The 24,943-nt window shown below is 46.7% G+C and overlaps 1 protein-coding gene across 1 annotated transcript in view; it reads left to right on the top strand.

Moving 5' to 3' along the window:
- The window catches only part of tph1a (tryptophan hydroxylase 1 (tryptophan 5-monooxygenase) a), a 79,545-nt gene extending 55,558 nt beyond the window's left edge, over positions 1-23,987 (top strand). Inside the window, exons 8-12 of the mRNA XM_072518975.1 lie at positions 1,779-1,914; positions 16,794-16,920; positions 17,021-17,116; positions 18,329-18,462; positions 19,903-23,987. Of these exons, the coding sequence (XP_072375076.1) occupies positions 1,779-1,914; positions 16,794-16,920; positions 17,021-17,116; positions 18,329-18,462; positions 19,903-20,077 (668 nt within the window). The 3' untranslated portion in view covers positions 20,078-23,987. The remainder of the gene's footprint in view (positions 1-1,778; positions 1,915-16,793; positions 16,921-17,020; positions 17,117-18,328; positions 18,463-19,902) is intronic.
- The last annotated feature ends 956 nt before the right edge of the window (positions 23,988-24,943 follow it).

Raw genomic sequence — 24,943 nt, 5'->3', positions numbered from 1 at the left:
AGCATTCTGTTCAGGTTAGTGCCCAGTTTCTGAAGGATATATAATTTCTCAGGATGGAGTGCAGGGCTAATTTAATAGGTCAAGAGCTGGGATAAAGGGATTTAACTCTGAGGACAGGATGCATACATTTGGCTTATATTCTCCAAAAGCTATCCGTTGATCCCAAATGTATTTCCTTCCTTGGGAATTCCACATATCTTGTAGTTTATGGGGAAAAAATCTTGGCAGTCTGACTAACGTATTCAAGGCCTGAATTAGGTACCCTCAAAAATAGGGAAGCATTTTTCAAACAACGATTATGTGCAAATTGTGTGTGTTAGCCAGAAAATCAGTTGAGATATTTAAAGAGCAAGAAGGCCACTTGAAGGACCAACGAGATGTGGAGAAAGGAGAGGGAATTTGGAGTGAAAGAGATAAAGGAGTAGCATAACAAACAGGATGGCAGAACAGGCTTGAAGAGCTGAGTCTGTTCTGACTGGCTCTAGATGGAGTGAGTTAGGATGAAAAAATCTTCTCATCTCATTTTGGATTTTTTAATGTTTTTTACGTTTTAAAGAAAATTATGTATAAAATTTAAAAGTTTGATACAGGTATGTTGTTCATATTGCTAAGGTTAAAATGTTCAAGACACAAGGAATTCAGAATGAAAACTAAGTCTGATGCATTTTTAAAATTAATGCATTGTGGAATAGAATGGCCCGGAAGCATGGTTGGACAATTAAGGACAATTTATGAAAGCTTCAAAGGACAAATCTTTATTTTCTTTAGATATTTTCCATTCATGTAACTTTTATTTATTTCCTAAAGTTATCCGCGCGATCGACAGCCTTGTTGCAGCCGACTCTGTGACACGACAAGGCTGTTAAATCTTGTGAAAGGCCTCTTGCGAGATTTGCGACGCTCGGAATGCCTCGCTAGATCTAATGAAATCGTGTGAGATGCCACGATCTGGATCTCATCCTCACTGGCCGAGATCCAGATTTACGTATTTAAGTGAGCCATTGGACTCATTTAAACATGTCTGCGCCCAATTCTCCTGAGGCCTGGGATCGAACGCCCTCGCCTGGGTGACCTCACCATGGCGTTTTATTAGCACTTGTCCACACAAATGTGGACCAGGTGTAATGGCACCTGGGGGTTCTCCCAGGCTATCAGAGGCCCCCGGGTGGTCGAGCTCGAGGCAGGATGGTACTCGGGCACTCTTGCTGCCACCTAGGCACTTTGGTACTGCCAGCCTGGCATATTGGCAGTGCCACCCTTCCAGGGTGCACAGGTGGCACTACCAGAATGCCAGGCCGGCAGTGCCAAAGTGCCTGGGTGTCAGGTGGCTTGTGCCAGGGTTCGGGCCTCGGGGTGCCCTGCTCTTAAAAGGTGGGGTGGGGGGCTTGAGGACTCCCTAAGAGGTACGTTGGGGCAGCGGGGGGGGGGGGGGGGGGGGGGGGGTGGGGGGGGGGGGAGGGGATCTAGAGGCCATTGTGGAGTGTAAAAGAGATCGGGGCTACTGCATTTAAAAATGGCACCTGATCTCTTCCTGCACTGATGAGCTGAACCCTTCAGTGCAGGAAGTGAGGTAAGTGCGGCCTTGGCGATGCGAGTCCGACCGAAGCCAGGAAAAACGACACAGTCCTTTTTGATAGTGGGGTTTTTCTCAGTGCTGCAGGTGCTGAGAAAGACCACGCTTTACGCGCTGAAAATGGGACTCTTTTTTACACGTTACATGGCATTCTATATCTTTTTCTATTGTTATAGCCAAGGTAACACCTGTCCCTTTTTTTCAGAAAGATCTGGGTTCATTATCCGACCTGTGGCTGGTTACCTGTCCCCTCGAGATTTCCTGGCAGGTCTGGCATTTCGAGTGTTTCATTGTACTCAATACATGAGGCACAGTTCAGACCCTCTATACACTCCTGAACCGTAAGTCTTGCACTGGCTTTAGCTGGATATGATATCAAATAGCAGGGGAGAGAAGAACACATGATATGACTTGGAAAGTGCTACATATTAATTTATTTTCATAAAATTAGAGCTATCACAGCTACTTCAAGTACATTTGAAATGTTTGGACTGCTGAAAGTAAAGGAAATCTTAATATTTCTATAGCACGATTTTAGAATAAATCCCAATATTCTGATGCATTCATTGTGACAATATTAGTAATGGCTGTCTCTGCTTTCCATTACCAGTGCTAATAAGAATGGTACTAATAAGGATGTGTTTTGGAAGCCCAGGAAGAAGGACTTATAAAATCAAGTGGGTTTTCTGTTACACAAAACCAGTTGCTGAAGGATGGAACTTGAACCAATATTCATAGAGTTGTACATTTCAAGCATATACCTCCTATCCCAACAAGCATCAGTCTGTCCATACATCGGGACTCACATGAATCACCAGTTAAAAGTCACCATTTGCGTATAATTAAACACAATTAATTACAATTAACAGTTAATGAACAACCTGATAATGAATGCATTAATATTAGTGTTATGATATAAAAGTTGTATACCAATGCTCTTATTTATCCTGTTGATGCATTGAGTAAACAGTATGAAATACTAATGTCAAATATTGACTTTAAATGCCACTGTCCAGCTGCAACATTTGTGGACTAGTTCCAATGTCACTATTGAACTATTTTTCTCAGTACTCTGCACACTTAATGATGTCATTTAAAAAAAATTTTTTTTATTAAAGTTTTTCTTTTATACACAACTAAAATAGACATACACACGTCTGTACAAACCCATCACAGTTAACAAAAACCCCGCTTTGAAGTTAACCTCCAACACCCCACCCTCCCTTGCTCCCCCAGCCCCCTCCCCTTTTTCTTATATAGTGGGCGGGATTCTCTGGTCTCCAACGTTGAAGTCGCGTTCGGTGATCGGCCGGAGAATCCCCGTTTGCGCCGAAATCCCCCCCAAAACGGCATACTCACAGATTACGCCGGACGCCGTATGGACGGCTTCAGGACATCACCTGAGGCCCTCCCCCGATGCTCCGCCCCCGATGGGCTGAGTTCCCGATGGCGTGGGTCACTCATGATATTTGTTTTCATGAACCCGATGTGGCGGCTGCGGACTGAGTCCAGCGCCGCGGCAGTCGGGTGGGAGCTGTTCCGCGGGCAGGGGGGTCTTTGGCAGGGGCTGGGGCACTGTTGGGGGGATGGTCCGGGGGTGGCAAGCCTGAGCAAAGGGGGACATTAATTGGCAGGCTGGGTCTGCGCGCGGCCGGCGCCATGTTGCACGTCATGGCCGCTGCGGGCCGCCGCCTTTTGCGTGCGCAGCCACGGACCCGTCAATTCTCCGGCCGTATCCGCAGCTAAAGCTGGGAGCTTTATGCTGCATGGCTGCTAGCCCCCCACCAGAGGATCAGTGCTGCTTTTGCGCCATTTATTCAGGTGCAAAACGCCACTGTTCCCACGCCGGCGTCAGCACTTAGTCTTTTAATCGGAGAATCCAGCCCAGTATGTTTTCTTTATTGTTTCCATTTTCACACATAGTCGGTGCGTATGGCAACACATTACATCCTGGTAGGTTATTCCTCTTCAGCTGCCTGTGCTTACAAACCTTTGGGCTGGGGGGATGATGGTGCCCCTTCTGCGCAGGATGTGGTTGGCCTATGTACCTCCTTATTTTCTCCCCTCCCTCCCCTTTTCTGTGAGCCCACCCCTCCCCTTTTTCTCTTGGCCGTTGGCTACAAACAGATCCTGGAACAGGTTGGTGAACGTCCTCCACATTTTGTGGAAGCCCTCTTCCAACCCCCGGAAGGTGAATTTGATATTCTCCTGTTGGAGTAATTCCGACAGGTCTGCTAGCCAGTCTGCAGCTTTAAGCGGTGCTGCTGATCGCCAGCTGAGCGGGATTCTTCGGCGGGCAATTGGGGAGGCAAAGACAAGGCCGTTGACCCCCTCCCCATAAGAAGTTCTGGCTGGTCCGATACCCTGAAGACTGCCACTTTTGGTACAGCTTCACCCTCACCCCCACAACCATGGACATTGTATCGAAGAAGGAGTCCAGAACCCGACAAATCTGGGGCATGTGGGTGTGGTTGGCCAGGCCTCCCTGGCACCATTCACATTTGTCCTCCACCTCCGGGGAGAACCTGCTCATTCGGGTTCTGTTTAAGGTTGCTCTGTGCACCACTTTTAGCTGCATCAGGCTTAGCCTTGCGCAGCAGGAGGTGGAGTTGACCCTGTTCAGTGCTTCGCTTCAGAGTCCCCACCCTATTTCGATCCCTAGCTATACCTCCCATTTTTCTCTAGTCTTGTCCAGTAGGGAGCATGCTTTTCTTAACATTCGTCCATACAGGTCCCTGCAGTTCATCCCCCCCCCTCAGGTTGCCCACATCTAACAATCCTTCTTGTAGTGTTTGTCTTGGTGCCCGTGGGTATGCCCTTGTTTCCCTACAGAGGAAGCTTTTGGCTTGCATGAGTCATAACTCATTCCCCTGGTCAGTTGGAACCTCTCCATCAGTTCTTCAAGCGTTGTCCGTGTAGAAGTCACTACATGGAGGCACCATTAGAACTGGGTGAAGTCATGGAGAGCATCAACCGGGGAAGGCCCCGGGACCTGACGATCTCCGAGTGGACTTCTACAAAACATTTGCCACATTACTGGCCCTGCACCTGCGGGACATGTTCACAGACTTGCTGGCAAGGGGCACCCTGCCAACAATGCTAGCACAAGCCTCAATCTTGCTGATACCCAGAAAAGAGAAAGACCAAGGGCGGGATTCTGAAACCGGCGGGGCTGGCAACTCCGGCGCCGAGGAGTGGCATGAACCGGTGCCGGAGAATTCGGCAACTGGCGGGGGCGGGATTCACGCCAGCCCCCGGCGGGGGGTCGGAGAATCTCGCCCCAGGTGCCTGCTATACGCGATATGACCCCATCCGGGGAGAGAACGCCAGAGGTGATCTGTCCGTGGATGCCTTTTCTAACTCCCTGATTGTGCTTCCCTGGGCCTCTAGTCACCTTTCTGCTTTGTCGAGGGCCACTTGAATGGTCAGCGCTTCTGTGACCGCCATCTTGATTGCTGCCTGGATTCCTAGCCTTATGTCCTCCTTGAGCTCCTTTAGCTGTCTGGTGAGGAACTTCCTCAAGCTGTCCTCTAGTGAGCCTTGTGTGGCTTGTTGGTCCCTCTCCTTTCAGGAGCCGGCAGGGCTTCCTCGCCTTGTGCTTCCACCGTCTCACTTGCCGGTTTCTCCAGGCTCCTGTTGCCCCTCATTTCCTTGTGGCCCTGCCGCATCTGTTGTTCGGCATTTTTTTTTTAGATTTCCTGGATCTTCTTGTATAAATTGAAGAGGGGATACTTTTTTTTCTTGGTTCTGGCGGGTTATTTCGGATAAAATTTCCTAAAAGGTGTCCTAGGAGGGGAGCCACCTTCCGTGCTTCCACTCAGCACATCCCCGCCACCAGATGTCTCTGCGTCACAAGAACAGGCCCTTCAGCCCTCCAAGCCTGCAGTGATCATGCTGTCTGAACTAAAAACCGCTACCCTTCCAGGGACCATATCCCTCTATTCCCGTCCTTTTCATGTATTTGTCAAAATGCCCCTTAAAAGTCACTATTGTATCTGCTTCCACCACCTCCTCCGGCAGCGAATTCCAGGCTCCCACCACGTTCTGTGTAAAAATATTTGCCTTAAACATCTCCTTTAAACCTTGTCCCTCGCACCTTAAACCTATGACCCCGAGTAATTGACTCTTCCACCCTGGAAAAAAGCTTCTGACTATCCACACTGTCCATGCCCCTCATAATCTTGTAGACTTCTATCTGGTCGCCCCTCAACCGCCGTCATTCCAGTGAGAACAAACCAAGTTTCTCCAACCTTTCCTCATAGCTAATGCCCTCCATACCAGGCCACAACCTGGTAAATCATTTCTATACCCTCTTCAAAGCCTCCACATCCTTCTGGTAGTGTGGCGACCAGAATTGAACACTATATTCCAAGTGCGGTCTAACTAAGGTTCTATAAAGCTGCAACATGACGTGCCAATTTTTAAACTCAATGCCCCAGCCGATGAAGGCAAGCATGTCGTATTCCTTCTTGACTCCCTTCTCTACCTGCTTTGCCACTTAATATGACCTGTGTACCTAAATACCCAGCTCCCTCTGCCTGTCAATACTCTTAAGGGTTCTGTCATTTACTGTATATTTCCCATCTGTATTAGACCGTCCAAAATGCATTACCTCACATTTGGCCGGTTTAAACTCTATCTGCATTCTCTCTGCCCAAGTCTCCAACCGATCAATATCCTGCTGTATCCTCTGACTGTCCTCATCGCTATCCACAATTCCACCAACCTTTGTGTCGTCCGCAAACTTACTAATCAAACCAGTTAATTTTCCTCCGAATCATTTATATATACTACAAAGAGCAAAGGTCCCAGCACTTATCCCTGGGGAAAGGCACTAGTCACAGCCCTCCATTCAAAAACACACCCTTCCACTGCTATCCTCTGTCTTCCATGACCGAGCCAGTTCTGTATCACTCTTGCCAGCTCACCTCTGATCCAGTGCGACCTCACCTTCTGTATCAGTTTGCCATGAGAGACATTGTCAAAGGCCTTATTGAAGTCCATATAGACAACATCCACACTGCCCTACACTCATCAATTATCTTTGTCACTTCCTCAAGTGCGATCAAGTTAGTGAGAAACGACCTCCCCTTCACAAAACCATGCTGACCTCTCATTAATACGTCCACTTATTTCCAAGTGGGACTAAATCCTGTCTTGAAGAATCCTCTCCTATAATTTCCCTATCACTAACGGAAGGCTCACCGGCCTGTAATTACCTGGATTATCCTTGCTACCCTTCTTAAACAAAGGAACAACATTGGCTATTCTCCAATCCTCTGGAAGCTCCCCTGTAACCAGTGAGGATACAAAGATTTATCACAAGCCCCAGCAATTTCCTCCCTTGCCTCTCTCAGTATTCTTGAGTATATACCACCAAGCCCTGGGGATCTTTCTACCTTAATTTTTTTCAAGACCCCCAATACATCCTCCTTTTTGATCACAACATGACCCAAACTATCTACACACCCTTCCCCAGACTCATCATCCACCAAGTCCTTTCTTTGGTGAATACTGACGCAAAGTACTCATTTAATACCTCACCCTTTTTCTCTGGCTCCACACATAGATTCCCTCCCCTGTCCTTGAGTGGGCTAACCCTTTCCCTGGCTACCCCCTTGCCCTTTATGTATGTATCAAAAGCCTTGGGATTTTCCTTAATCCTGCTGGCCAATGACTTTTAATTATTCCTTACAGCCCTCCTGACTCCTTGCTTAAGTTTCCTTCTACTTTCCTTGTATTCCACAGTTGCTTTGTGTGTTCCCAGCCTCCTAGCGTTGACCAATTCTTCCTTTTTCTTTTTGACTAGGTTCAATGGGCGGGATTCTGCCGTAATCGGCGGGGCGGGCAACTCCAGCAGGACGGAGGGGCGTGAAACACTCCGGCATCGGGCTGCCCCAAAGGTGCGGAATCCTCCGCACCTTCAGGGGCTAGGCCCGCCCTGGAGTGGTTTGCACCCCGTCGGCTGGCGGGGAAGGGAGGCGCCGAAGGGCCTCCGCCGGCCAGCGCGAGTTGGCGCGTGCGCGGGAGCGCCAGCGTCTGCTGGCGTCATCCCGGCGCTTGCGCGGGAGTGTTCATCTCCGCATCGGCCATCCCAGAGGACCACAGCGGCCGATGCGGAGGAATAGAGTGCCCCCATGGCACAGGCCCTCCCGTGGATCGGTAGGCCCCAATCACGGGCAAGGCCACCGTGGGGGCACCATCCAGGGCCAGATCCACCCGAGAACCCCAGAGACCGCCAACGCCGCCAGGTCCTGCCAGTAAGGACCTACTCCAATTTACGCCAGCTGGGCTGGCAAAAAACAGGCGGGACTTCGGCCCATCATGGGCCAGAGAATTTGGACGGCCCCGGGGCCCATTGAGTCATGCCGGTCCCCGCCATTCTCCAAGGCGGGAGGCGGGGTGTTGGAGAATCCCGGCCAATATCTCTCGTTATCCAAGGTGACCGGACCTTGCCATACTTATCCTTCATCCTTACAGGAACGTGCTGGTCCTGAATTCCTATCAACTTACACTTGAAAGCCTCCCACATGTTGATTTGCCCTCAAATATCTTTCCCAATCTACATTCTTCAGTTCCTGCCTAATATTGTTGTAATTAGCCTTCCCCCTATGTAGCACCTTCACCTGTGGACTATACTTATCTTTATCCATCAGTACCCTAAAGCTTACTGAATTGTGGTCACTGTTCCCGAACTGCTCCCCTATTGACACGTTGACCACCTGGCCAGGCGTATTCAGTACGGCCTCTTCCCTAGTTGGACTATCTACGTACTGTTTCAAGAAGCCCTCCTGGATGTTCCTTACAACCTCTGCCCCATCCTCGCCCCTAGCACTAAGTGAGTCCCAGTCAATAGAGGGGAAGTTAAAGTCACCCACCATAACAACCTTGTTTCTTTTACACCTTGCCAAAATCTGCCTACATATCTGTTCCTCTATCACCCGCTGGCTGTTGGGAGGCCTATAGTAAACCCCCAACATTGTGACTGCACCCTTCCTATTCCTGATCTCTACCCATATTGCCTCACTGTATGAGCCCTCCGAGGTGTCCTCCCACAGTACAGCTGTGAAATTCTGCTTAACCAGTAGCGCATCTCCCCCACCCCTTTTACATCCCCCTCTATCCCGCCTGAAACATCTGTATCCTGGAACGTTAAGCTGCCAATCCTGTCCTTCCCTTAACCAAGTCTCTGTAATGGCAACAACATCATAGATCCAAGTACTAATCCAAGCTCTAGGTTAATTTGTCTTGCCTGTTACACTTCTCGCAATGAAACAAATGCACTTCAGACCACCAGACCCTCTTTGATCAGCAACCACACCCTGTCTGCTCTTCCTCTGAGTCTTACTGACACGACTCTCTAGTTCCCCTTCAGTTAATTCACCTTTGTTTTGGTTCCCACCCCCCTGCCAAATTCCCAACCCTACAGCTGCTTCTTTCCCGAGAACTGGTGCCAGCTCCCCATGAATTTAAACCCAGTTTTCCCACAGCAATTTCTGAACCACACATTCAACTGTCGAATCCTGTTTACCTGATGCCAATTTGCTTGTGGCTCAGGTAATAATCCAGAGATTACTACCTTTGTAGTTTTTTAAAAATTTGGCTCCCAGCTGCTCATACTCTCTGAGCAGAAGATCTTTCTTAATCTTACCAAAGTCATTGGTACCTACATGGGCCATTTCAATTGTATTCTTCCCCTTTTGTCAGTAAACAAAATTAGAACAGATGTACCATTTTGGGTACTATTGACGGAGATGACTATGTCAGGGAAAGCGGTGGCAGCCAACTTCATGGCACCATGGGTGGGTCTGCTGCCCAAGAGGGAAGGAGGAAGAATATCAGTGATATAGTGGTCGGAGATTCAATTGTATGGGGAACAGACAGGCATTTCTGTGGCCACAAAAGAGACTCAAGGATGGTATGTTGCTTCCCTGGTGCCAGGGTCAGGGATGTCACTGAACAGCTGCGGACCATACTGAAGGGGGAGGGTAAACAGACAGATATTGTGGTACACATTGGTACCAACGATATAAGCAGAAAAAGGGATGACGTCCTGCAAGCAGATTTTAGGGAGCTAGGAAGTAAATTAAAACGCAGGAACTAGACTGTGGTAGTCTCTGGATTACCTTTTGTGCCACGTGCTAGTGAGTATAGAAATAGGAGATTAGTCCAGATGAATGCGTGGCTGGAGAGATGGAGCAGGAATGAGGGCTTTAGATTTCTGGGACATTGGGACTGTTTTTGGGGACAGTGGGATCTGTACAAGGTGGGCGATTTGCACTTGAACCGAAATGGGATCAGTGTCCATGCAAGAAGGATTGCATGTGCTGTTGGGTAGGGTTTTAAACTAACTTGGCAGGGGCGTGGGATGCTGAGAGAAGGTTCAGCATGGATAGATGCACTGCCAAAATTCAAACAGACATTAAGTGAGTCAGGAAGGCATGGAATGTCTAGACTAGTTAAGTCACAAGGGAGTTTGGCAAAATTGGATGGCATTTATTTTAATGCAAGGAGTCTGACGGACAAGGCAGATAAATTCAGGGCACAAATTAAAACATGGGGGTATGATATCATTGCTGTCACTGAGACATGGTTGAGAGAGGTGCATGATTGGCAGCTCAAAATTCAGTATGCAGGAACTTCATGTGAGATCGGGAAGGAGCACGGTAGCATTGTGGTTAGCACAATTGCGTTACAGCTCCAGGGTCCCAGGTTCGATTCCCGGCTTGGGTCACTGTCTGTGCGGAGTCTGCACATTATCCACGTGTGTGCGTGGGTTTCCTCCGGGTGCTCCGGTTTCCTCTCACAGTCCAAAGATGTGCAGGTTAGGTGGATTGGCCAAGCTAAATTGCCCTTAGTGTCCAAAATTGCCCTTAATGTTGGGTGGGGTTACTGGGTTATGGGGATAGGGTGGAAGTGTGGACCTTGGGTAGGGTGCTCTTTCCAAGAGCCGGTGCAGACTCGATGGGCCGAACGGCCTCCTTCTGCACTGTAAATTCTATGATTCTATGAGGTAAAAGAGGAGAGGGTGTCACAATTTTGAACAGGGAATCAATTACAACAGTAAAGAGGGATGACATCTTAGAGGGCTCTTCAACTGAAGCCATGTGGGTGGAACTTAAAAACCAAAAAGGAGCAATCACATTGCTGGGAGTGTTCTATAGGCCCCCTAACAGTCCAAGAGAAATAGAAGAGCAGATATGTAGGCAAATTTCAGAGAAGTGTAAAAGTGGTAGGGTAGTGATTGTGGGTGGGGGAGCGGGGGGGGGGGGGGGGGGGGTTCAACTTTCTCAATATTAACTGGGGTAGCCATAGTGTGAAAGGTTTAGAGGGAGCGGAATTCTTAAAATGCATCCAGGAGAACTTTTTAAGCCAGTACATGCAAGAACCCGCAAGATAGGGGGTGGTCCTGGACTTAATTTTCAGCAACAAAGCTGGGAAAGTGTTTGAAGTATCAGTGGGGAGCATTTTGGAGACAGTGGGTTGACTAGATGGATTCAGAACTGGCTTGGTTATAGAAGACAGAGAGTAGCAGTGGAAGTGTGTTTTTCAGAATGGAGATCTGCATCTAATGGTGTTCCGCAGGGATCAGAGCTGGGACCTCTGTTATTTGTAGTATGTATAAATGATCTGGAGGAAAATATGGGCAGTCTGATTAGTAAGTTTGCAGGTGCAATGAAGTTGCTGATCGTGTCGATGATTGTCAGAGGGTACAACAGGATATAGATAGATTTGAGACTTGGGCACAGAAATGGCAGATGGAGTTTTATCCGGACAAATGCGAAGTAATGCATTTTGGAGATCAAATCTAGGTATGAATTATACTGTAAATGGCAGAACCCTTCAGAACATTAACATACAGAGGGTTCTGGGCGTGCAAATCCACGGTTCCCTAAAAGTGGCAACACAAGTGACCAAGGTGATTAAGAAGGCATATGGCATGCTTGCCTTCGTCAGCCGGGGCATTGAGTACAAGAATTGAGCAATCATGTTGCAGCTACATAAAACCTTGATTAGGCCGCATTTGGAGAATTGTTTGCAGTTCTGATCACCACATTATCAGAAGGGCGTGGAAGCTTTGGAGCGAGTGCAAAGAAGGTTCACCAGGATGTTGCCTGGTCTCAAGAGTTTTGGCTATGAGGAGAGGTTGAATAAACTAGGATTGTTTTCACTGGAAAGACAGACACTGAGGGGAGACCTGATAGAGGTCTGCAAAATTATGAGAGGCACAGACAGGGTGGATAGTCAGAGGCTTTGTCCAAGGGTAGAAGTGTCAGTTACAAGGGGGCACAGGTTCAAGATAAGTGGGGGAAAGTTTAAGGGAGATGTGCAGGGTAAGTTTTTCACACAGAGAGTGGTGGGTGCCTGAAACACGCTGCCACAGGGTGTGGTGGAAGCAGGCATATTAGCAACATTTAAGAGGCATCTGGATAGGTACGTGAATGGGGAGGAAATAGAGGGATACGGACCAAGAAATGACAGAAGGTTTTGTTTTTAGTTAGGGCATCATTATCTGCACAGGCTTGGCGGGCCAAAGGGTCTGTTCCTGTGCTGTATTTTCTTTGTTCTTTGTTCTTATACTTCGTTAGGTTCAAGATTGTTATGGAAAAGGACAAGGATGGGCCTGAGATCAAAGCTCTAAACTGGGGGAAGACCAATTTTAATAAGATCAGGGGCGACATTCTCCGACCCCTCGCCGGGTCGGAGAATCGCCGGGGGCTGGCGTGAATCCCGCCCCTGCCGGTTGCCGAAGTCTCCCGCACCGGATATTCGGTGGGGGTGGGAACCGCGCCGCGCCGGTTTGCGGGCCTCGATTCTCCGATTCTCCGGCCCAGATGGGCCGAAGTCCCGCCGATAAATTGCCTGTCCCGCCGGCGTAAATTAAATCACCTACCTTACTGGCGGGACAAGGTGGCGCGGGCGGGCTCCGGAGTCCTGGGGGGGGGGCGCGGGGCGATCTGGCCCCGGGGGATGCCCCCACGGTGGCCTGGCCCGCGATCGGGGCCCACCGATCCGCGGGCGGCCTGTGCCGTGGGGGCACTCTTTCCCTTCCGCCTCCGCCACGGTCTCCACCATGGCGGAGGCAGAAGAGACTCCCACCACAGCGCATGCGTGGGAAACTGTCAGCGGCCGCTGACGCTCCCGCGCATGCGCCGCCCCGAGATGTCATTTCCACGCCAGCTGGCGGGGCAACAAAGGCCGTTTCCGCCAGCTGGCGGGGCAGAAATTCCTCCGGCGTTGGCCTAGCCCCTCAATGTTGGGGCTCGGCCCCCAAAGATGCGGAGCATTCCGCACCTTTGGGGCGGCGCGATGCCCGTCTGATTGGCGCCGTTTTGGGCGCCAGTCGGCGGACATCGCGCCGTTTCGGGAGAATTTCGCCCCAGATCTGATTTGACCAGAGTGAACTGGGAGCAAACATTTTTTTAGGTAAATGTGACAAAGCAGTGGGACGCATTGAAGAAGGAAATAGGGAGTGTGCAGGGCCAGCATGTTCCAATCAAGAAAAAGTGTGGGACCAACAAATCCAGTGAACCCTGGATATTGAGGAATATACAGCACTGGATAAGGAGAAAAATGGAGGCATATGGCAAATATTGAGGGCTCAAAACCACAGAAGCCCTAGAGGCATATGAATTGTGCAAGAGAGAATCTAAAAAGGAAATTAGGAGAGCAAAAAGAGACATTAAAAAGAGACTGGCAGATAAAATAAAGGAAAATCTAAATGTTTTACAAGTACATTAAGGGTAAAAGGATAACAGGGAAAGAGTAGGGCCCATTAAGTACCACAGTGGTAATTTATGCGTGGAGCCTGAGGATGTCGGTAAGGTTGTAAATTAATACTTTGTGTTAGTGTTCACTCATGAGAGGGACAGTGTGGGGATAGAAGGACTGTAATAAAATTAAAGAGATTATTAGACAGAGAGGAGGTCTGAGTAGTCTGGCAGGAGTAAAAGAAGACAAATTTCCAGGGCCAGATGAAATGTATCCCCGGCTGTTGAGTGAGGCAAGGGAGGAAATAGCAGGGGTGCTGGCAATAATTTTCAATTCCTCTCTGGCGACAGGAGAGGTGCTGGAGGACTGGAGGATAGCCAATGTGGAACCATTATTCAAGAAGGGAGGAAGGGATAAACCAGGAAACTACAGACCAGTCAGTCTAACCTCAGTGATGGGGAAACTATTGGAAGCAATTCTGAGAGACAGAATTCTGAGAGACAGAATTAATCTGCATTTGGAGAGGCAGGGATTGATCAAGAACTGTCAGCATGGTGTTGTTAAGGGGAGGTCATGTCTGACCAACTTAATTGAATTTTTCAAAGAGGTGACCAGGTGTGTAGATGAGGGAAATTAATTTGATGTAGTCTACTTAGACTTCAGCAAGGCTTGTGATAAGGTCCCACATGGGAGACTGATAGCGAAGGTAAGAGCCCATGTGATCCAAAGGAATTTGGTAAATTGGACCCAGAACTGCCTGAATGGCAGGAAGCAGAGGGTGATGGTCGAGGGGTGCTTTTCTGACTGGAAGTCCGTGTCCAGTGGGGTCCCACAGCGATCAGTGTTGGGGCCCTTGCTGTTTGTGGTTTATATAAATGATTTGGATATGAATGTAGGAGGGTTGATCAGTAAGTTTGGGGATGATATGAAAATTGGTGGCGTGGTAAATAGTGAGGATAGCCTTCGCTTGCAGGAGGATATAGACGAGTTGGTCAGATGGGCAAATCAGTGGCAAATGGAATTCAATCCAGTGTGTGGGCATCACGATAGCACAAATAGATAGCACTGTGGCTTCACAGCGCCAGGGTCCCGGGTCCCAGGTTCGATTCCGGCTTGGGTCACTGTCTGTGCGGAGTCTGCACGGTCTCCCCGTGTCTGCGTGGGCTTCCTCCAGATGCTCCGGTTTCCTCCCACAGTCCAAAGATGTGCAGGTTAGGTGGATTGGCCATGATAAATTGCCCTTAGTGACCAAAAAGGTGAGGAGGGGTTATTGGTAGGCAGCACGGTGGCTCAGTGGGTTAGCCCTGTAGCCTCACGGCGCCGAGGTCCCAGGTTCGATCCCGGCTCTGGGTCACGGTCCGTGTGGAGTTTGCACATTCTCCCCGTGTTTGCGTGGGTTTCGCCCCCACAACCCAAAGATGTGCAAGGTAGGTGGATTGGCCACGCTAAATTGCTCCTTAATTGGAAAAAATTAATTGGGTATTCTAAATTTATTTTTAAAAAGGAGGCGTTATTGGGTTAGGGGGATAGGGTGGAAGTGAGGGCTTAAGTGGGTCGGTGCAAATGGCCTCCTTCTGCACTGTATGTTCTATGTTCTAATCCGGATAAGTGTGAGGTGTTGCACTTGGGCAGGACAAACAAGGCAAGGGAATACACGATAAACAACAGGGCCTTAGGATGCACCTAAGGTAGCAGAGCAGGTGGATACAGTGGTTAAGAAGGCATATGGTATATTTGCCTTGATTAGGCGAGGCACAGAATTTAAGAGCGGGGAGGTTATGTAGTTCTAGAATCCACATAATAGGAGAGATGTGATAGCACTTATGGGCGGCATGGTGGTACAGTGGTTAGCCCTGTTGCCTCGCAGCGCCAAGGACCCGGGTTCGATTCCAATCTTGGGTGACTGTCTGTGTGGAGTTTGTACATTCTCCCTGTAACTGCGTGGGTTTCCTCCGGGTGCTCTGGTTTCCTCCCACAGACCAAAGGTGTGCAGGTTGGGTGAAATGACCATGCTAAATTTCCCATAGATGGGGTAATGGGAACGGGGCCTAGATAGCATGCTCTTTCAGAGGGCTGGTACAGACTTGATGGGCCAAATGGCCTCCTTCTGTACTGTAGGGATTCTATGATTCTATTAAAGGGTCCAGAGGAGATTTACCAGGATGTTGCCTGGGCTGGAGAGTTTTCGTTATGAAGAGAGATGGGATAGACTTGGATTGTTTTCGTTGGAGAAGAGCAGATAGAAGGGAGACATGACTGAGATGTATAAGATTATGAGGAACATAGATAGACTAGACAGGAAGAAGCTTTTCCCGTTGGTGGAGGGATCAAATACCAGGGTGCATAGATTCAAGGTAAAGGAAAGGAGGTTTGGAGGGGATGTAAGGAAACTCTTTTTTACCCAGAGGGCGATGGGAGTCTTGAACTCGCTGCCTGCCTCTATGATTCTAACACATGGGATTGGCGTTAATATATTGGTATGGATTGAGAATTGGTTAACAGACTGAAATAGATTGGGAATAAATGGGTCATTCGCAGGATGGCAGGCTGTTACTGGTGAGGTACCACAAGAATCAGTACTGGGGCCACACCTGTTCACAATCTAGATTTGAATTTGGGGATCAAATGTAATATTTCCAAATTTGCTGATGACTCAAAATTAGGTGAGAATGCAAGTTGTGAGAAGGATGCAAGGAGGCTTCACGGAGACTTAGACAGGCTAAGTGAATGGGCAAGAACATGGCAGGTGGAATATAACATGAATAAGAGTGAAGTTATTCACTTTGGTAGGAAAAAACCTAAAGGCAGAGTATTTCCTAAATGGTGAGAGGTGTTAATATCCAAAGGGACCATGGTGCCCTTGTTCATGAGTCACTAAGATCTAGCATACAGGTACGGCAAGCTATTAGAAAGGCAAATGGTAGTTTGACATTCATCGATTTGAGTCCAGGTGTCTTGTAATTGTATAAAGCCTTGGTGAGATCGCACCTGAGTATTGTGTACAGTTTTGATCTCCTTATCTGAGGAAGGATATCCTTGTCATGGAGGGAGTGTAGGAGAGATTCATCAGACTAATCCCTGGGATTCTTTTAGAGGAAAGATTGAGGAAACTTGGTCTGTATTCTTTACACTTTCGAAAAATAAAAGGTGATTTCATTGAAGATCTCACTGAGGTGAGGAGGAATTTCTTCATTCGGAGGATGGTGAATCATTTTGAATTCTCTACTGCGGAGGGCTGTGAAAGCACAATCATTCAACATGTTCCAAGATAGAAATCGAGAACCTACATTATAGTGAATCTTTCCTTGTTGTATTATAATTCCAAAATGGAGTGTAATTCAAATTTATTTCACTCATTTCAACGTTGGTTTTCGAATTAAATCTTTAATTGCATTTTTAATTGTTCCTTTACAGTTTGATGTTTTGTCCATCGCCTACATAATTAAAACCAAATAGCATTTACCCCCAGGAATTGAAAGCAATTTTTTTTCTTGTACTTCCTTTTCAGTGACACATGCCATGAGCTGTTGGGGCATGTTCCTCTTCTGGCTGAACCAAGCTTTGCTCAATTTTCCCAGGAGATTGGCTTGGCTTCTCTGGGAGCATCGGATGAAGCAGTTCAGAAACTAGCTACAGTAAGTTACATTAATATTGTGATTCAATGTGGAACTACAGCTATCTGATGTAAGGGACTGATTGTATTTCAAGTCTGTTCATCATTGATTCATTTTACAGTGCTACTTTTTTACTGTGGAATTTGGTCTGTGTAAGCAAGATGGCCAACTCAGAGTCTATGGAGCTGGCCTGCTGTCTTCTGTCAGTGAACTGAAGGTTAGTATCACTCTAAGCAAACCAGGACTTGGTAGTACAGTGGATCTACATAATTAACATTTCAATCTGACATAAAGCACGGTAGCACAGTGGTTTGCACAGTTGCTTCACAGCTCCAGGGTCTCAGGTTCGATTCCCGGCTTGGGTCACTGTCTGTGTGGAGTCTGCACGTTCTCCTGATGTCTGCGTGGGTTTCCTCCGGGTGCTCCGCTTTCCTCCCACAGTCCAAAGATGTGCAGGTTAGGTGTATTGGCCATGCTAAATTGCCCTTAGTGTCCAAAAAGGATGGGTGGGGTTACTGGGTTACGGGGATAGGGTGGAGGTGTGGGCTTGGATAGGGTGCTCTTTCCAAGGGCCGGTGCAGACTCAATAGGCCGAATGGCCTCCTTCTGCACTGTAAATTCTATGATAAAGGCCTGAATTAATCGCATGTTGAGCGCACACACTCGATGGACATGGAGCATATTCCCAGCCGCGATTGGCTCCGGAACGTGATTTCACGCTGACCAATTAATGGTTAGCCAGTGTGAGATGTGCGCTGAGAAATGCTCAAGTGTCAGGGATGACAGGGAGAGGGCAAGCACCGAGAAAGGGGAGGGTGTGGGCTGGTGTTTCTAATGTACCCCCTCAGGGGAACAGCCACTGCAGAACTGCTGGCCTGTAAAAAATGAATTGCGATGGGAAAACACCACTGAGTGTGGTCTAGGCAGCGCATTCAAACATAAACCTCAGGCACATTTAACATTTAATTTCAACCCTAACATTTTATCCCGGCATGGATAATGTAAAAGCCGCCTGGCTAATCAGCCCACCCGCCAACCTTAAAGGCAGACGAATATGGGTGGCATGGCAGCACAGTGGTTAGCACTGTGGCTTCACAGCTCCAGGGTCCTGGGTTCAATTCCCGGATTTGGGTATGTGCGGAGTCTGCACGTTCTCCCCAAGTCTGTGTGGGATTCCTCTGGATGCTCCAGTTTCCTACCACAATTCCCGAAAGGTGTGCTGTTAGGTAATTTGGACATTCTGAATTTTCCCTCTGTGTACCCGAACAGGCGCCGGAATGTGGCGACTAGGGAATTTTCACAGTAACCTCATTGCAGTGTTAATGTAAGCCTACTTGTGACAATAAAGATTTTTTTTTAAAGTAGAAGGCCTGCAGTTGCTTGTCTTATTTTTGAGGAATACTAACCTGCTCTTTCTGTAATGTTTCAGCACTCACTCGCAGGAAACACCAAGGTGAAGCCTTTTGACCCAAAAGTCACAAGCAAGCAGGAGTGTCTCATCACCACGTTCCAAGATGTCTATTTTGTTTCAGAAAGTTTTGAAGATGCAAAAGAGAAGATGAGGTGAGCAGGAGGACTAGTAGAATGTGGTAGCTGAGGACTGAATAGGACAATAAACTTTCAACCCTGGTTTTTGTACTTAAATCAACCTCAAGTTGTTGCAATAAAAACTGCCTGCTAGCTGCAAGGGTCCAAGTAGGTTGGTGCAGTGTCAATCCAGTTCTTATCAGCTGCTACATTATGCTAAAATCCCTCCAAATTAACATTGTGGCACTAAATTAGCATCTTAATTAAAATGCAGAATGGTTGTTGTGCAAAATGGAAAAAAGTCATACTGATGAAGTTGGTTGTTTGTGTGAGGTTGAGGCTATGACATTATTGAAATGAAATGAAATGAAAGTGAGTAAAAGGGACCTTTACCTCCACCAACCTGTTCTATATGGTGACAATGAATATCCAAATTCTCTATTCTCCAGCAGTGACATCTACAAAGATGCATTTTCACAGACTTCATTAATCAACACAATAGATATTTATTAATAAGAATTGTACAGCGGTCTCTTTGCTGTCTCTAGCTCCCACAATGTTTCTCTGCTAAGGAACCCCTCTCACCATGAGGGGATTCCACTCTGAATCCTGATTGGTCACACAGGCCATGTGACCCTTACTCTGTTATGTTGTTCTTAAAGGGGCAATCACTATAACATCCCTTAACTAAACTATAAAATTCACAATAAATAATGAGGTAAGCTACCCTCTTTGTGCAAGGAAAATCTTTAAATAGCAATTCAGCCCACTCTTACCATCTTGTTGAAATAGACTATGAGAGTAATCAATCTGTTTAGGCGATTTGAAGAAATTATGAGACTGCTGCCAACACAAGTGAAGGGACACTTGGTTGAGCCCGGAATACCAGAAATCTCTCTGGTTTGATATTTGACTTATCTGATCACAGCCCAGGTTTGGGAAAGACACCACAATTGGCAATAAAATTCTCTCTAATTATGGAAATGAAAACCATGGTTCCTGCTCCTGATCACTATCCAAAGACCCCTGCTGGAATGTACACATGCAGATAATAATTATAGGCCAAGAACATGCTTCTCCCCTTTTCTGTTGACTTCTCCAGAAAACAATGACACTTTTAACCCTCTGGTACCTTGTTCAAGTTGCCACCCTTCCTGTCTTAGCCTTTATATTCAATGTCCAGAGGCTATTTGGAGCAGTGCATTACAGCCTAATGGACTGATGTAGCTTATTTGATATCTGAACAGCACTAATGAGAGGCAGATAATGAACAATAACTAGGAGTGGGAACCCCGGACTGCTTTTCCTTTTCATCCCAGGATCACTGAAGCTATGTTGCTTTCCCAGCTGAGACCAGCTTTCTTAACAAAGGGTTGTATTCTGGGATCTTTTGTCCAGTCTACCTTAAGAACAGGACTTTTGGTGTGGTGACACAGATAACTATCTAACCTCAGTTTATCAACTTTGTTTTTCAAGGGAGTTTGCAAAGATCATCAAACGCCCATTTGCTGTGAGATACAACCCATACTTACAAAGTGTGGAGGTTCTGAAAGACACCAAGAGCATCACCAACATTGTACAGGAACTTCGTCAGGAACTCGATATTGTTTCAGATGCTCTCAACAGGATCAATAAGCAATTTGGCATCTGAGCTCTTCCCCATCCCCTCACTCCTACCCTAAACCCTCACCCCAATGCAAGTCCAACCCTGTTTGTTATTCCTAAGGTGTAATTAGATAACATCCTGACCAATTACCTTACAAAACATTAACCTGCAAAAGCACAAACTCTGAAAGCATTCCCAATTTCGAAACAATCTGCATTTGGAAAGCAAGCATGCTATCCATGTGCAATTAGCTCAGGATTCAGCAGAAACACATTGACACTGCTCCTTGTTCAAGTTGCTATGTTTACGAAATCTCAATACTGAATTAGCCACCTAGGCCCAGATATTTGAAGGTATGGAAGTCAGGTTGTCAGGCTCTGAAGAAAGACCACAGTGAAAAGTTAGCTCTGGTTTTCTCTCCACAGAATACTGCTAGACTTGCCGAGGGCAATATTTTGCTTTGGTGTACTTATGGGTTCTTTTCCATCATCTAGTACAGTTCAGGGCATGCAGCTAGAACACCAGACTGACAGTTTCCATCATTCATATTGTTGGACCTTTATGCAATAAAAAAGTGGATGGCAGCACGTTCTTCATTTCCCCATTGCCTATGATTAAAATAATGTTGATAAAATGGCCACCTTTTTGATCGTGAGAAAATTCCCGAGGAACATTGCTTAGTTATCAATAGTTCCATGATCGGCAATGAGCAAATTTGGCCAATGTGCATTGCCTGTTACAAAAAATATCTTTCACACCTGCAGCTTCAAGAAACTGAATGCTGAATTAACATCCGCCTGTCCTTTGGTTGTTAGTCTAATGTTCAGGCCTGCTGCTGTGATGGGTAATCTTCATTGAAATAAATGAAGTATTATATGAGTTAAATCTTGATTATTACTGTAGAATAGGGTATGCCAGGCTAGCCAGAGAGCAAAAATATGCATTTGCGAAGAAGATGCCAGAAGCGACTCCTCCATAAAAGATGTACTTGGGATAATCTGCCAGACGGGATACAAACTTGATTTCAACAAAAGTGGAAAATCTAACAAAGTGGCATCAACAAGGTAAAAATTCTGACCACTATACGGACACACAATTAAATATTTCTGGGGTGAAAATCATAGAATTAACGAATCCCTACAGTGCAGAAGGCCATTCGGCCCATCGAGTCTGCACTGACCCTCCAAAAGAGCATTCTACCCACGTCCACTCCCCCGTCCATCCCGCCCTAATCTGCACATCCCTGCACACTAAGGGGCAATTTATCGTGACCAATCCACCTAACCGGCACATCTTTGGACTGTGGAAGGAAACTGGAGCACCCGGAGGAAACACATGCAGACACAGGGAGAATGTGCAAACTCCTCACAAGTCACCCAAAGCCGTAATTGAATCTGGTCCCAGAAGCTGTAAGACAACAGTGCTAATCACTGTGCCACCATGCCATCAGGTCATTCACATTTTTAAATTAGGTTCCCTGGCCACTGGCTGGTTGTTTATCTGGTGGGAGCTTGAAGAATTCAGTTGAAGGTGAAAGATTGGAATGGATTTCCGTCCCCATCAACTTTTATCCATTGCATCTTCCCACAGGAATACTGGATGCCAGAAACTAGCAGGTATTCCTGCTTTCCAGTGTTACTGAGAACAAATGAGGAAAATATATTCTGGCATATTTCTGTCACTTGCGTGACATTTTGCCTATTTTTAATGGGGAAGGCATATCATACTCGCAATGACGTTTCTGGTAGTGGGTGAAAGGGGAACTGGTGGAGTGGAATATCTAGGTTGGAGTCTGTAGAGGTGTCACATATGAAACATGCAGTGGGCACTGTGCTGAGAAAATTAGAATATTGGAAGGGTGAGCTTTGAAAGGCCCATCGTTTTATGTTATTAAGGCATTATAATATAAATTTGGAGGATTATCTGAAGATAATAGTAGGTACTGAATGTAATCCAGCAACTGACTTCAGGTATAATCATCACACCTTGGAGAGACTGCATGTCGCCTGATACTACTATGCCTCTGGTGCGAAGGCCCACACTATCCATGCCCACTGAGTTTTGCAGGTTAATGTTGGCAAACCCTGGTTATCGCTAGTACGCTGAATGAAATCCAGCTGCTTTGCAATAGTAGCCACTCTGAAAGTTTGGAAGCTTCTGTGTGAGTGGTTTCCTTATCCCCTTGCTGCCTGCAGTAGTATTTTCATATTGATTGTTCCGTATGTATGTGCATGCATTTGCTATCACCCGTAGCATTTCTGCTTCGAGAATCACTTAAACGTAAATGACTTCAGTTTCTACCCATTACATTGAGGGGCTGCATAGACTCAAGAGTATGATCTCTTCTTGTGAGGTCTCCATGTGCAAATAGAGGATGGGTCTGAGTGCTGTGCAGGGGCGAATGTGGGATAGGTTCCAGCTTCTGGTTGTGCTTGACTCCTGCCAGAAAGTACATATCTGCTGTTTGAAGACACACTCAACAGCAACAGGATTGGCAGTGAGTCTCCCCCTCAGAATTGAAAAGTCTTGTTGACATTTACTGTTTAAATTCACGCATGAGAGTGGTTTCTTGGGCAAGGCACTGGATGGCTATGCAGTAGCTCAGGAGGATCAGCCCCTAGAAAGAAGAAAATGAAAGTCTTAGGGCATGATTTTCCAGCCTTCCCCGCAGGTAGGAACTTCCTGTCCCGTTAAAGGCAGTGAGACAGATGAACCACGCAAAACACTGTGGACATGGACAGAACCGGAAGGTCCTTCTGGTGGCCAATGGCAAGCTGCCTCCGCTGCTGGAAAACACAGTGTGGGGAGGGGGAATTCTGCCCCCAATCTTTGAACAACACCAACTTCATTTGAGTTCTTAAACAATCAGATGTGAGCTTAGTCCTACATAGATGATCAAAGGGAAAAGTTATGGTAGGGGGGGATTTTCCCTGCCCTCTGCGGTGTGTTTCTCGGCGGAGGAAGATGGCCCACTGTTGGCCGGCAATGGGATATTTTGGGCCTACTGATGCCAATGGGATTTCCCATTGAATTCGCCCCACGCCGTTGGGAAAGCTGTTGTGGGGTTTGCCGTCGCCGGGACCGGAAGATCTTGCTGCCGAGAATGGCCCGTAAATCCCCCCCATGTGATTTTTAGCTGGTGGATAAGTTTGTGTGAAGGCGCTTTGGTCTGGTGTTACCCATAAACATTTTGTCAAGGGTTACAATCTCACCTAGTATTTGAAGACCATGGAATACTGCACCATGTAATGATGGGACGCATGGTGACAGAGTGATGGATCTGAGCCTGTGATTCACACACATTTCAGGCATCCCACTGTGGAAAGTTGCCCACAGGAGGTTGGGACATCCTTACAAGAAGGGAAACAATACTGGACTTAAGTTCAGGTCTTAGGGGGCCATTTGCTTGCTGGGTGGACCTGGGGTAATTGTAATTGAACGGAAAACGAAACATTGAATCCCAAATTGGTTAACGTTCACAATGGGAAAGGCTTTTGAATGAACTCCCAGATTAAAATGAAGCAGGCAGCAAATGAGCATCACTGGTATAATCTAGCACTATGCATAGAATTTGGGACTAATTGTACACATATTGAAATGAAACTGGGATCATGCAGGGATAATCTGTAGCCATCAGTGTATGTATAATGAACATTAATAGTCTAAAAATGACAAATTAGGTTGAAATGAAAATGAAATGAAATGAAATGAAAATCGCTTATTGTCACAAGTAGGCTTCAAATGAAGTTACTGTGAAAAGCCCCTATTCGCCCCATTCCGGTGCCTGTTCGGGGAGGCTGGTACGGGAACAGGTTGGATCCCATATAGGCACAGTGTTCAATTGTATAATTCTTGCTAGATTCTAGTACTTTAAATGTGCTTGTCCTCCTTGTGCCAAATAACGTGCCCAACATGCTTGTACTTCACTAATAAAGGACAACTTTACCCAATCAAATTACTGTGTGCAATGACTGAGCCAAATTCTCAATGGTGGTGTAATGGAGTTTTCCACTTTTCAGATGAGGTAAATGTACATGCTACAACACAGATTCTATTCATTAAATGCGTAATAATTTTATTCATTAATTATGGCCAATCATATCTTACTGTCTTTGCTGATTCATTGTACATCTGATGGCAGACTATCACAGATACTTTACATATAACCGGTTGATCGCAAATGCTCACTGAAGGAAGCAAATTTTCATGTGAGCAGGAGGGAGAAATTATCTGGAGGCTGCTTAAACTGTTACATCCTTTTACCTTTGGTACCTGCACTCTCAGTCCTTTCTGATCAATTAATATTCATAGCTTACTTTCTCCTCTGGCTTCGAGTGGAGCTTCCACATATCTTTTGTTGTTAAAGTTCCACAAACGCCCTTTTAAAATTTCTTTTGTGGAAAGCACTTCTTTTTCCCCGCAGCATCTGTTAACTGTTAATCTATAGCCCAAACTGGATTAGATTTAAATACCGCTCCCTTACCCAGGGGCAATCTTCTAACTCCTCTCTCCTACACTGTTAGATAAAATGCAAAACAAAATCCTTCTCTCATGTCAACCCATTAAGTTCTCACTCTTGCTCTCAGTCACTTTTTTTCCAATCCTGTTTTATCAGTATAAGTATGTCCATTATTGCTTTGAACTCTCCATCCCTTCTTTCTCCTAAATTCACAACAGTTGATCCTACATATTTCCTCTTTCCTACACCCTCAGCCTTGAAATCAAGGCTTGAAATCTTTGCAATTTATCCCTTCACACTCATTCTCTGCGCCTCGAGTATGGAACTCTAGAACTTCTTCAGTATCCCTCACCTCCTGTTTGGTTCGAACCTTAACTAGTTACTGAATTACTTTGGTTCTCTCCTAATCTCTTTGATCCTAGTAGTGCCCTGCATGAGCAATTGTGAATGCC

This window comes from Scyliorhinus torazame, chromosome 10 (genome assembly GCF_047496885.1).
Source record: "Scyliorhinus torazame isolate Kashiwa2021f chromosome 10, sScyTor2.1, whole genome shotgun sequence".
Taxonomy (NCBI): domain Eukaryota; kingdom Metazoa; phylum Chordata; class Chondrichthyes; order Carcharhiniformes; family Scyliorhinidae; genus Scyliorhinus; species Scyliorhinus torazame.
This window is presented reverse-complemented; position numbering and strand designations above follow the sequence as displayed.